Raw genomic sequence first — 14433 nt, forward strand, 5'->3', positions numbered from 1 at the left:
GCGTGTGCGAATATTAAGTTTTATAACTTGTTGGTACCTAGTTAAACCAGTGATTGATGTAGGTTTTAAGAAATCGCCCTACGGGATGCAGTACGCGTTGACTTAGTTTTCCATCGGGACAGTCTCGCTCTGAACTTAAATGATGGTTGCCTTCATGGCTTACTTAAAACGCTGCGTTCAGTATTAATGTAATAATTATTATGGTTTAAAAGTATTTTTCGCCGTACAAAGCACTGAATACTGTAGTTACGTACTTTCCATAGTTTTATAAAAACATCAGCGCTTTCAGGAACATTTTTCTTTTCTTGTATGGTGGCTTTTTGTAGTGCCAGACTATAATATTTTATCTTGATAGCTGTAGAGTGTAGACTTATTTCAGAACGCAGCTGTACCACACGTCATTTTGATGCTGTCATGTCAAAAACAAAATGTCATTGAATGTCATATATATATTTCATTTTCTTATTATTTCTTATCGTAACGCGATTTGCCTTGTTGAGTTGTGTGGAATTATAAATTAAATGTAATTTGAAAGTGAATATAAAAACAAAAGTAATCTTTAGCAATCCGGGAAAACAATTTCGCTAACGTTGAGATTAAAATGTGATACGTGAGACATGTGTTTGTTTGTGTAGTTGTAATATAAGTTTTAAATCAGTGATGTGCAAGCGATTTTAATTTAATTTTAATCTAATAATAATTTGTAAAAGTGAAATTTGCGTTTAGATTTGTAAGTGTTACCTATGGTTTATTGTGGCGTGTGCAAATATGGGGCAGAGTCCTAGTTCTAACCGGAGTAAAGGTAGTCGGAGGTCTTTTCGTTCTTTTGTGAGGCGTTCAAAGTTGAACAAGTCGAATTTGAGCCACACGTTCAGCTTGCCGCCTTCGGAGGAGTACCCTGATCTGATGAATGTGAATACGGCGACAGAGGAGCAGCTGATGACGTTGCCAGGGGTGTCCAGGCAACTTGCGCAGGAGATAGTTCGTCATCGGCAGATGATAGGCAGGTTTAAACGAGTTGACGACCTTGCCTTAGTCTCAGGTAATTATGGTAAAGCCTAGCAAACATAACAAAGGCTAAATTTATCTGTTTCTAAGCAAAAAATAAAGAAGTAGGTATCTTTATTTTCTGGCTTTCTGTATGTAATCCATACCAATATTATAAATGCGAAAGTTTGTCTGTCTGTCTGCTAGCCTTTCACGGCCCATCCGTTCAACAGATTTTGACGAAATTTGGTACAGATATAGCTTGTATCCCGGGGAAGGACATAGGCTACTTTTTATCCCGGAAAATCAAAGAGCTTCCGTGGGATTTTTAAAAACCTAAAGACGCGAAGTCGCGGGCATCATCTAGTCACTAATAAGTATAAAACTCTGTTTCAATTAATGCAGTTATCAAAATTCTTATCAGCCTACTACAGATGTGCTAGATAACATAAAAATTGGTGTAGTATCTAGAGATATGCATACAATCAGGCCAAACTTATCTTTTGTTCCAATAGATATATTATGAAACTTTGATGCAACCAGTCCATTTATTGCAATCCTTATTGGCTAACACTTTTGTACTATTGATTATAGATACCTATTATCATGATTTCAGTCATTTACAATGAGGATCAAATAAGTTGCCTCACTTCTCTCTTCTTTACCTATTGTTTACTTAAAATATTCAAAGTTAGGAATTTAAAATAGCATGGTATCACTTTAAAGAATCTTGAAATTGGTTTCATTCTTTTCTCTCTCTAAATAGTCCGGAGTCCATGTTTGCTAAAATTGTAAAAAACTTTTGTTTTCGTGGTTTGACTAATAATAAATTAAAATTCAGTGAATAACTATAATGATTTAAGTGTGATTTTTTTTTGTAGTACCTACCTACAAATATTATATAAAAGAAAAAAGCTGACTAACTAACTGACTGACTGATCTGTCATGATAACATGATCAGGCTGATAGTTTGAAAGGATTTTTGAAAATTCAACCCCTAAGAGGGTAAAGAGTGGAGACCGCGTATCAGCAAGCGCAGTGTGGGACGACCTCCAACCCGCTGGACTGACGACCTTAAGAAGATAGCGGGAAGTGGGTGGATGAGGAAGGCGGAGGATCGTGTGTGGTGGGGTGCTCTTGGGAAGGCCTATGTCCAGCAGTGGACGCAAATAGGCTGATTGATTGATTGATTGAAGAGGGTAAAATAGGACTCAGAAATTTGTGTAGTACATAAGCTAGTTTATCATAAAAAAGCTTAAGGTTTGGTAAGATGGTACAAATAATGATTCTTAATGTTACCCATTGTTGTAGGTATCGGTGCTGAAAAACTAGAGCTACTAAGACCTGAAATATGTACAAATTCAAGAAGGCAAATCTCTAGAACTAGCTCTTACACATACTCATTAGATAGCATAAGGTCATCGTCAGAAAATAAGTTATGTTCAGTGAACTCATCTAGCGTATTCCAATTACAATGTGTGCCTGGTTTAAACCAAGAATTAGCCGCAAACATAGTAGATTACCGTAACAAAAAAGGCCCCTTTAAGTCCTTAGATGATCTTATAAAAGTGAGAGGGATGGATATAGTTAGACTAAGTAGTATTAAACCACATTTAAACTTGGAACTTAGGAAGTGCGAGAGTGTACAACATTTAACCAATGGGCACGTGAACGGATGGACAGATTCTTCAATAAATGATTCATTGGTCAGCAGTGAGCCAAAAACTCCAAAGAGTCCGCATAGAAAAAGTCTGTCAATGCCAAATAAATTTCCTATTACGTTGCCAAATGGTTTTGCGACAGCTCCAGTGACAGATATATTGGACTTGCTATCTGCTTACTCTCACAGACCTATTGTGGAAGAGGTGTTTACGTATGAAAGAGATGGGGTTAGGTGTTGCCGTCTCGCTTCCTGGAATCTCCATCAACTCAGTGTGGACAAAATCACAAATCCTGGTGTTAGAGAGGTGATATGCAGGACTATACTGGAATATAAGTAAGTAATACCAGTTTATTTAAATCTTTTTTTGGTTTGACCTTGTCTAAAAAAAATTGTATAACCACAAAATTATACTAATTATTTTCTAACTTAATGGACTAGAGAGATCTTATTTCTAAAGTAGGTTCTTGTTAGATAGATTTTGATTTGTGATAAGTTATCAGTTTTATCTATTTACTAGATGATGCCCGCGACTTCATCCGCGTGGATTTAGATTTTTAAAAATCCCGTTGGAACTCTTTGATTTTCCGCGATAAAAAGTAGCCCCGGGATGCAAGTTATATCTGTACCAAATTTTGTCAAAATCGGTTGAACAAATGGGCCGTGAAAGGCTAGCATACAGACAGACAGACAGACACACTTTCGAATTTATAATATTAGTATGGATTAACTAAGTACCTAACCATAAATTATAATCTTAATAATTATAAAAATTAAGTTATTTCGTCTCACCAACACGGATAAATATTAAAAGAATAACAAAGCAGAAAAAACGTTTATTAGTTCAAGTATTAATTAGCGACGACGAAAAACAACCAATTAATTGTTAATCGCTAATTGTAATATTTTAAATTAACTTAGCTAAAAATAACATCAAAGTCACAAAGAATATATTACACTACCATAGACTAATCTAACTAGTAAATATTGCAGGAATTGTTTAAAAATAAATGTAATTGTTGTAAGCAACCACCCACACTTACAGCCGTACTCAGAGTCACTTAATCGTTACTTAAGTTTAATTAAAACGAGACAGAGCTATATCTCTCACATAAATCTGTCTCGTTTTAACTCAATCTTAAGTAACGATTAGCGACTCTGAGTACGGCTGTAAGTGTTATATATAGACAAGGAGTTGGAACAACAACGATCTAACTGATAGTATTGAATATGTAGACCGATATATAACCCACAGCGCAAGTTTAAGGTCGGAGACCTTTTGACGTGACACTGGAACTGTAGCTTACATGGATAAAGTACCAGGAGAGCATAGGAGCTAAGAGGATAGGCTTGGCTCAGGCACTATCCATGCAATACTTTTATCTCCAAGAGCATAAAAATCAGTGTTAGTCCGCTTACACTGGGCATGAAGAAGAACTTTAGGAGCATAAGAACTGAAATAGTAGATTGTACAACAAGGGCATAAAACAAACCGAAATCCGAGCGGCTCGGGCAGATATTTAAGTGGAGGATAAAATGGGTTTTATGACCGAGTTATATACTTTGCTTTTCACTTCGATTGCGAGGAAATAAAACAATAATATTATGATACTAAGTACCGACATGTCTATTTAGTTAAAATTATAATAAAAAATTACAAGGTATATATACACATATAGATTCTTGTACACCAATAAAAAAATTTGCACTAGAGCCATAGACCTATAATACTCACTAGAGCATGAAAAGCAGTTTTAGCCCGCTTACAGCCAGCATAAAGAAGAACTTTACGAACATGAGAAGTGAAAACGGAGTTATTTTCGCAGGTTATCAATAATAGCTGTTCAGGACATACTGGAAGAGCCCGCGTTGCAGATGATATGCGATGAGCTCAACTCGCCAGCGTTGCGGCGAGTGAGAGAGTGGCGGTGCAACAGTCACACCTGGCAGAGCGTATATACAGGGTGAGTTCTAAATGCACTCGGCCTTGTAGGCTCGCTTCATTCAGGACCTCCTTAGTGAGTGGTACTTTCCGTTGACTTAGAACCATGAAATTTGGCAGGTAAGTGGGTTAGGAGTTACATAAGGGTAAATTTAGAGTTACATCACACAAAAAAATTAAATTGTGGTCATGAACTAATAGGTATTTTCAATTTTCGAAGTAAGATAACTATATCAAGTGGGGTATCATATAAAAGGGCTTTCCCTGTGCATTCTAAAACAGATTTTTATTTATTTTTATGCATCATAGTTTTTGAACTATCGTGGAAAATGTCGAAAAAATACGTCCGCAGTACGGCACCCTCGGTGCGCGAGCCTGACACTTGGCCGGTTTTTTATTTTTTCAAAAATAAGATTCATGTCATTCACAATGGCAAGGTAGGCAGTGCCTAATTGTCTACACGCCATATTGCGCATGTAAACACAAACTTCCAACCTGCATGTTAGCTAGGGCAATTATATTCATTCAATTATTTTTATTAATACATTAATTATTGTTGTAGTCAACGTGCAAATAATTTTGAAACTTATTGTGTTGCAATACATCTCAATTTCTTTCTGTGATATTGAGACAAAAGCGTAATTTCGATAAGTAGGGTTGCCAACCATACTAGGAATAGTTTGGCATGCATTAAATATTTGAAAAATTTTTGTTATGGGTACAGTAGTGTAAGACCTGGAAAGGGACATAAGCTACTTTTTATCTAGGAAAATCAATGAGTTCCCACGGGATTTTTAAAAACATAAAACCAAGCGTACGAAGTCGCGGGCATCAGCTAGTTTATAATATTAGTATGGATCAGTTTATCACCCTTAGTTAAAGTGTGCCAACCCTAATAATACGTGTGCACGATAAACATTGTTCTAAATCAGTCGATCGAGGCGCTCGGCGCGCTGATAACGCGCGAGACGATCTGATAAGGAAGCCGTCAGGGACGTTCTACATCGAGTGGAGAGATAAACGGTCAAGTGCAAGACTGCGCCAATCGAGCGCTTGGTAATGGGTCCCCCGTTAATAAGCGCTCCTCCGTCACTCGCGTCAAACAAACGTAGTTTGATTCTCATTTGAATATTAACCAATCAAACTCGATGTAGTTTTATAGACACGTTGACTTCCAGCAAAAAAACCGTATGTTTCAGTTTCAGCACTTTCAGCTGGATTCAACAATTTTATGTAAAAAAATTGTAAAAAAACTTTGAATTAAAAAAAACTAATATCTATGTCTCTGGTTTGCTAGAGTTCCAGCACGATTTAAATAAAACCTATATCCATGTAAACGAAGTAGTGGGCATCATCTAGTTTCTAAATAATATTAGTATTCTCGTGAGAAGACAAAGATCATACGTTTTTATGACTTCATTAGTTGCATAATCAAGTCAGAAATAGATAAGTATAAAATGTTATGAATCACAACTACTTGGCAATCAACAACAATTAGGTATCTAATAAAATTCACTTTCTGAAACAGATAAATACAATTTTATGTTCAGACTAGCTTAGGCTCGCAACTTCGTCCGCGTGGATTACACAAACCCCTATTTCACACCCTTAGGGGTTGAATTTTCAAAAATCCTTTCTTAGCAGATGCCTACGTCACAATAGCCTGCATGCCAAACTTCAGCCCGATCCGTCTAGTAGTTTGAGATGTGCGTTGATAGATCATTCAGTTTGTCAGTCAGTCAGTCACCTTTTCTTTTTAACCGACTTCAAAAAAGGAGGAGGTTCTCAATTCGTCGGAATCTTTTTTTTTTTTTTTTTTTTTATTTTTTTTTTTTATGTATGTTCCCCGATTACTCAAAAACGCCTGGACCGATTTTGAAAATTCTTTTTTGTTTGAAAGGGTATACTTCAAAGTTGGTCCCATTTCAATTTGGTGAAGATCTGATGAACATCTTCGAAGATAGATACTGGAACTCCTCAACGGATAAGAGTAAATTGCTCGCGATCAGTGTAAAAGCTTGGTAAACAGTAGATTTTTAACCAGTCATAGCATAATTTCATGGGGCCACTAAAAATTGTGAAATAAAAAATTTTTACAAAAAAAATAAAAACCGACTTCGTTACATAAACACTAAAAATTGAAAAATAATTTAATTTATTACCGAATATATTATGTATACAAGAGTTAATATAGTTCCATAATAATATTTTTTGGGGTCGGTGCCAATGAGGTGTCATTGTGGAGTCCCATAAAAATATGAAGTCTAGACGATTCGCGCAGCTAAAGCTAATTGGCACCGGAACCAAAAAATATTATTATGGAACTATATTAACTCTTGTATACATAATATATTCGGTAATAAATTAAATTATTTTTCAATTTTTAGTGTTTATGTAACGAAGTCGGTTTTTATTTTTTTTGTATTATATATTTAGATAGCATTTTATACGTACGTCAATTTTTAGGACAAACCCCGTCTGCATCCCGTCTTACTCTCTCTTACTGTCTCTCTTCTCTTATTCTAAGAATAAGAATTCTCCTGTAGCCTTATAACCATAACTAGCTTATGCCCGCGACTTCGTCTGCGTGGACTACACAGATTTAAAACCCCTATTTCACCCACTTAGGGGTCGAATTTTCAAAAATCCTTTTTTAGCGGGATGCAGCTAGCTATTGTGATATAAGATCACAATAGCTAGCTGCATGCCAAATTTCAGGCCGATCCGTCCAATAGTTTGAGCTGTGCGTTGATAAATCAATCAGTCAATCAGCTTTTTCTTTTATATGTACAGATATTTTGCTCCATCATAATACTAATCAGTTAATCACCGTCTTCCTTTTTCTTGCCTAATCCCTTTTTCTTTCTCCTTGTGTGACTGACACTTATCTCTCCCAAATCTATTTCGATGTCGACAATCAACACTCCGTTTCCTACTGCCTTCCTCTCAAGTCTCAGTTCTTTCTCTGTCGCCGTATAACTCTTTTTTACTCATCCAATGCCGATCCCTCTTTCTAGCTTTCTTCCTGCTCTCTATTTACTTTTGCCTTCTATCCCATTCTCTCTCAACTATCTTGATGGCAAAACCTTGATTCTTACTTTGTCGCTTTTATTTCCTTTTCTGTCGTCCTTCCTTATCACTCTTCTTTCTCATTTCTGATCCCTTCCTTTAGCTATCTCTCTTCCATCTTTTTTTCGCCCTCTGTTCTTTAGTTCTTGTAATCCTCTGGTAGTTTCAAGCTATTGTTTGTTGTTGCAGTCGAAACCTGGGCTTCTTGTACGAGCGCTCCAACAAGCACATCACGGTAGAGACCGCGTTACTCACAGACGAGCATGCGCGAAGGATCTTTGAGGAACTGACTGCGCTGCGCTCCGAGCGGCTGGGGGTTTCTCCGCAAGGTTTGTGACTAAACCAATCATCATCAATCATCATCTTAACCCATCGCTGGCCTATTTATTGAACTGGGGTCTCTCAGAATGAGAAGGGTCTAGCGCTCGTAATCGTAGCTAGCGCCTGGCAGGGAAAACGGAAGCCGGGACGGTATCTTTTCTTTTATTCAGATACAAGTTAAGCCTTGACTGCAATTTCACCTGGTGGTAAGTGATGATTCAGTCCAAGATGGTAGCGGGTATGTTTTTATGAAACTTATCCCTACATACCATACCCCTTTGGTTTCTACACGGCATCAAACCGGAACGCTAAATCGCTTGGCGGCACGTCTTTGCCGATAGGGTGGTAACTAGCCACGGCCCAAGCCTCCCGCCAGTCTATATTCTTGTAGTACGTAGGTATATTGTATCTTTGATGAATGCCATATGATCGTACATAATAATATGTTCAGGCGAGCGATTGCCAATTAGGACAGCATATGTACAAGGTTTTGAATGAAACAAAATCGTAAAATGTTGGCGGGGGACAGGGGAGAATGCTTTGTTGTGATTGGTGGACTTAAAAGTCACGTAATCAAAATAATGTGCGGAATGAGGGTACCGAACGGGCGTAGGCCGAATTTTATGCTATGCAAGTGCCTAAGCTTGGCGAGCGGGGGTGTTCGGCTATTAGGCGTCTATGGCAATTATGGAGGTGGTCTGTAGCTGTTATAGAGGCAAACTTGTACCACTCAGCGCAAAGGTGATAAATCGGACTTTGATATCAATGTACGTCCGTTGATAATTAGGTATGCGTTATTGCTTTTGTAACACTGACAGATAAGCGTTCAATAGACAATGATAAAGTATGACGACCTTCGCTGTTGCACAATACGATCTGTAATGTATGTACAGAGTATACACGTGATATTATATCCATAGGTGACTGACTGACTGACTGGCTGATCTATCAACGCAGAGCTTAAACTACTGGACGGATCGGGCTGGGCATGCAGATAGCTATTATGACGTAGGCATCCGCTAAGAAATGATTTTTTAAAATTCGACCCCTAAGAGGGTGAAATAGGGGTTTGAAATTTGTGTAGTCCACGCGGACGAAGTCGCGAGCATAAGCTAGTCTAAATATATAAAAGGAAAAGGTGACTGTCTGGCTGACAGATCTATCAACGCACAGCTCAAACTACTGGACAGATAGGGCTGAAACGAGATGGACAAAATTTGCCCCAGGCTGAACTGTGCCTGTCATGAACTTAATGCCACGACTGCAAAACAACATGCGACTTTTTTTTCTTAAAATAGAAGATGTTTACCATTAAATGGCAGATATATCATCTCTGTACATTTGTTAAATGGCACATACATTATCATCTTTGTACATTCTGGGGCACGCCTGACGCCTCCATACAATTTTTGTTCATCTCCTTTGGCATGCAGATATGATGACGTAGTAGGCATCAGCTAAGAAAGGATTTTTGAAAATTCGACCCCTAACGGGGTGAAATAGGGGTTTGAAATTTGTGTAGTCCATGCGGACAAAGTCGCGGGCATAAGTTACTTATAAAATATATGAAAGTGAGTCCGTCTACCTATAGTCTGCTCTAACCAGTGAATCGATCTTGACGAAATTACGACAAACAGTCATAGCCTACGCTTGGCATTAGTACCCAAATTATAAATGCGAAAGTGTGTTTGTTTGTTGGTTTGACCTTCAATCACGCCGCAACGGACCAACGGATCGACGTGATTTATGCATGGGTTTTTAAAGACCTGGAGAGATATAGGCTAATCAAAAAGTTCCCACGGGATTTTAAAAAATCTAAACCCACGCGGATGAAATCACGGGCATCAACTAGTCAACTATAAATAAATCGTGATTTTTTAAAAGTTGTGTATTATATGAAGTAGGAGTATAAACCATAGGTCTACTCTCAGAGAGAAGGCTTTTGGCCATAGTCTAACCACGCTGGCCATTTGCGGATTGGTAGACTTCACACACCTTTGAGAACATTATGGAGAACTCTCAGACATGCAGGTTTCCTCACGATGTTTTCCTTCACCATTAAAACAAGTGATATTTAATTACTTAAAACGCACATAACTCCGAAAAGTTAAAAATGCGTGCCCGGGATTGAACCCTCGATCTCCGATTAGAAGGCGGACGTCCTACTAGGCTATCACAACTTTTTATTTAGGAGTATCTATAAATAGGTGGCTTGAATACATCTGTCAATATTGTACAAAAAAAATCAAGTAGACTGAGCTGAAGCCATCATTCGCGTGATGAGGCGTAGAATATTTTTAAGACAAGAAAAAATAAACATTCGATGAGCACCTGCAGAAATGTGCCGTTATGTGCTGGAATTTTACTTCGAAACTATGTATTCCGTTTTTATGGTAGGTAAGTTTCATTAACCTATCACAAAAACTGAATATAATACCCATACCATAATATCGTATTATCTATCAAATCTTTGAACAGAGCAACCGGCGAGTTTCTTACTGGTTCTCGGTAGAAAAGGCATTCCGAACCAGTGCTAAATGCATATGACGATTCAAAAGTACTTGTAAAAGTTTAATTAAATAATAAATGTTTATATTCTATTACATTCTATCCTATATAAATAAAATAAATAATTAATAAAAGGTTATTCAGCTCAAAAAAAAGAGAAACAAAATATACACACCAAATGTTAAAAATTAAAAAATTAAAACTAGGTACACTTAAAACTACGAGCTACTAAGAACAAAAATGATGTCTTGTTTGAGCTGAAAGGGCTACTGCGTCAGCATGATGCTGCAGTATCTATATATATAAAAGGAAAAGGTGACTGACTGACTGACTGACTGACTGACTGACTGACTGACTGACTGATCTATCAACGCACAGCTCAAACTACTGGACGGATCGGGCTGAAATTTGGCATGCAGATAGCTATTATGACGTAGGCATCCGCTAAGAAAGGATTTTTGAAAATTCAACTCCTAAGGGGGTGAAATAGAGTTTTGAAATTTTGTAGTCCACGCGGACGAAGTCGCGAGCATAAGCTAGTTTGATATAAGTTATCCTTTTAAAAACTAGCTACAAGTTCCTGTACCTAGCTTCTAAGTACAAGTCCGTTCAAATACCTACCTAAATTCCCATACGCACGCGAATCGGCAAAATGTTTGGGCAAAACATTGAAGTAGCTATCGAATCGTGTGAGCGATTGTTTGAGAAACCGTGCCCGAACATTGATATAGAAATCCAAAGATAGTTTCGTTAGAAATGTAACTTCTGAAAGATACTTCTTCCATCGCGTTGGTTAAAATCGAAACAAAATCGTTTATTTGCACGATTGCAGATGTACAGAAAAGGTACCTATTAGAGATTTTTTAACAATCTAAAAACCGCCATAGATAGGCATGCAAAATTTAGATACAAACTTGTCTTCCGGAAATATTGTTTATAATAATTATTGCGTGTCATGGTAGTAGTCTTCGACCTTGAAACTATCCATGATACTACTTTTCATCATCACACGAGCAATATACTTTATGGTATACTGAATAGTGACATCTTGTCTTAAATTCGGGGCTTAAGAAACACAGGACCTTTAAAAACCCCACTACTGAAATAACCGCAAGTAATAAAATTGAAAACAAATCAATAATTTTACATCTATGATCAACCTATTGAGAATGAGATCACTGATTCAGATCTTTGTTTAGATTGCTTAGGGCCAAAAATAATATGGATTACATACTAAAACAGGTGGGTGGCTCTGGCCGCCCATCGCAAAATAGGTCACCGACTTTTATTTAACTAGTACCGTGCAAAAAATTTAAAACCGATTCCATCATACGTCATTTGAAAATGAAATCATACGATTTTCGATTGGCACATTTTAAAACCTGCATAAACAGATTTAGATGTATGGGATATCCTTGCACCATCCCGAGTGGCTATAAATTTTTGAAAAAAAAAGCAACATATAATATGATGGCTGCATGGTGCCATTTTTTAGCGTTCCGTAGTAAACAAGGAACCTTTATTGTTTTGCCATGTCCGTCCGTCCGTCCTCGGTTAGTCTTAGAGACTATTAGTGCTACAAATCTGTAATTTGGCATGGGTACGAGGCATGCCTTTTAAGTTTTGTCGTTTGAAGAAAAAAACACAACTGGAACCTTATAGTACTTTTTATTGTTTTTCAAAGTATTCACCACGTAGCTTAATACACTTTTCCATTCGCTCAAACCAGTTATTATAACATTTATTCCACTCTAAAGTGGGGGTGTCAAAATGGCTGACTTGAAAGCATCGACTGCTTCTTCACCGGACTGGAACCTTTGACCACGAAGACTTTTCTTAATTTTAGGAAATGTAAAGAAATCGTTAGGGCTTAGGTCAGGACCGTATGGAGGATGGTCAAGAATTTCTACTTTTTCCTGCTTCAAATACTCAATCGTTTGACGAGCGCTGTGTGAGCTTGCGTTGTCGTGGTGCAGGATGATGCGTCGCTTTGAGTTAGATTTTCGAAGTTCGGCGATGACTTGTGGTAAACAAACTGTGGTATACCACTCTGCGTTAACCGTTCTACGATCTTCAAGTGCAATAGTCGCAACATGGCCGGCTTTTCTAACGGACGTGGCCACCATCTTCTTTGAAGTGCTTCGAGAACGAACAACTTTAGTCGGCTTTGGATCGTCTTGAAAGACCCAGAATGTAGATTGTTGTTTGGAATCAGGATCGTAGGCATAGATCCAAGATTCGTCACCACTGATGATGTCGTAGACGTGATTTGACTCTCCTCGGTTGAACCTTTGTAGAGTTTTCTTACACCATCTGACGCGCGCCGCATTGTGATCGTCGGAAAGCAGATGCGGTATCCAACGGCAAACTAGCTTTCTCACACCGAGCGCTTCATGCAAGATCTTCTGAATGGTTGTCCCTGAGATGCCTAATAGAGCCTCTATCTCTCGATATGTCACATGACGATCTTCGAGAATTAGTTGTCTCACAGCAATGATGTTATCTTCAGTGAAGGCGGATTTTGGGCGTCCTTCGCGAGATTTGTCACTAACACTAGTATGTCCACACTGGAATTCTAAATACCAGCGTTCGACAATCCGCAGATATGGGGCTTCATCACTGAACACAGATGTTAGCTCTTCGAAACACTAAAGCCGTGTCAGGCCTCTTCTAAAGTTGTAGAAAATTATTGCACGAACATTTTCCTTAGAAAGATTCATTTTCGTACGTAACCTGACAGATTCCAATCGACGCTGTGACTAAACAATAGCATTAATCCTAATACTTTCAACTGTTTTGAGATTCAAAATTTAAACATTCGAATATAAAACAGTTCCAAATTCAAAATTGCCGGGAAATATGGAAACGACAGAACTTAAAAGGCACGCCTAGTATAAATATTAATCACGCCGACAAAGTGGTGAAATAAAATTTTGATAAATATTTTTTTTGTAGGGTAGCTCCCCTACATGTAAAGTGGGGATGAATTTTTTTTTCTCATCTACCCCATAGTGTGGGGTATCGTTCAATAGGTCTTTTAAAAATACTGTGGGTGTGGGAACATCATTTTTCGATTTCTAGATCCGTTTGTAAAATATGATGTTTTAAATGTAAAAGTGCTAATTTTTATTAGAGTCAAGTGTCGTCCGCGCCCCCCCCTCCCCCAGTAGTTTATACAATCAATTTTAAAGGAAAACTATCATGGCTAAGTAGGGATCACAAGTTAAGGAGCTATATATCTGTTTTTCGAGGATTGTGACTACAGAACCCTACACTGCGCGTGGCCCGCAACGCAGTTGGCCGGTTTTATATGAATACTTTTTAGTTCGTTTTTTGGCAGGGCAGTCGTACTTTTTAATATTTTTTGATTGCTAATTTTTCGGACGTATTTTTGGCAAGTCTTTGCATCTAGTATTTTTGTATATCAACGTGGCCAAAGTAAACATTCATGCATGAAGGAGCCGCCCGCCGCGCGCCGTGCGGAAAAGTGCTCAGCATCTACATAATTACGTGCGCCGTGTTACACCACGGAAATAGGTATAACCTGGGCACAGAGTATAAGGAGTGCCTCTAAATAATCTATATCTATACTCATCATCATCATCATCATCATCATCATCATCATCATCAACCAATAGACGTCCACCGCTGGACATAGGTCTCTTGTAGGGACTTCCACACGCCACGGTCTTGCGCCGCCCGCCTGGATCCAGCGGCTCCCTGCGACTCGTCTGATGTCCTTCGTCCACCTAGTGGGGGGGGTCTTCCAACGCTGCGTCTTCCGGTCTATCTATACTAATCCATACTAATAAATAAATTGGAAGTGTCTGTCTGTAATTTCAAAATAACTACCTCATATTAAGCTCATTTGGTTATTAAATTTTGAACTGTACCATAACCGAATCAAACGTTTTTAAAAATGTTGTCTGTCTGTCTCTCTGTTTGA

The 14433-nt window shown here is 38.1% G+C and overlaps 1 protein-coding gene and 1 long non-coding RNA gene across 2 annotated transcripts in view; both read left to right on the forward strand.

Moving 5' to 3' along the window:
• LOC138402829 (uncharacterized) overlaps positions 1 to 14433 on the forward strand; it is a 230156-nt gene that overhangs the window by 197224 nt on the left and 18499 nt on the right. The gene's annotated exons all lie outside the window — the stretch shown is intronic.
• LOC117985802 (endonuclease/exonuclease/phosphatase family domain-containing protein 1-like) overlaps positions 469 to 14433 on the forward strand; it is a 29981-nt gene continuing 16016 nt past the window's right edge. Inside the window, exons 1-4 of the mRNA XM_034972599.2 lie at positions 469 to 1042; positions 2299 to 2983; positions 4474 to 4611; positions 7848 to 7987. Of these exons, the coding sequence (XP_034828490.1) occupies positions 769 to 1042; positions 2299 to 2983; positions 4474 to 4611; positions 7848 to 7987 (1237 nt within the window). The 5' untranslated portion in view covers positions 469 to 768. The remainder of the gene's footprint in view (positions 1043 to 2298; positions 2984 to 4473; positions 4612 to 7847; positions 7988 to 14433) is intronic.

This window comes from Maniola hyperantus, chromosome 1 (assembly GCF_902806685.2).
Source record: "Maniola hyperantus chromosome 1, iAphHyp1.2, whole genome shotgun sequence".
In the NCBI taxonomy this organism is placed as follows: domain Eukaryota; kingdom Metazoa; phylum Arthropoda; class Insecta; order Lepidoptera; family Nymphalidae; genus Maniola; species Maniola hyperantus.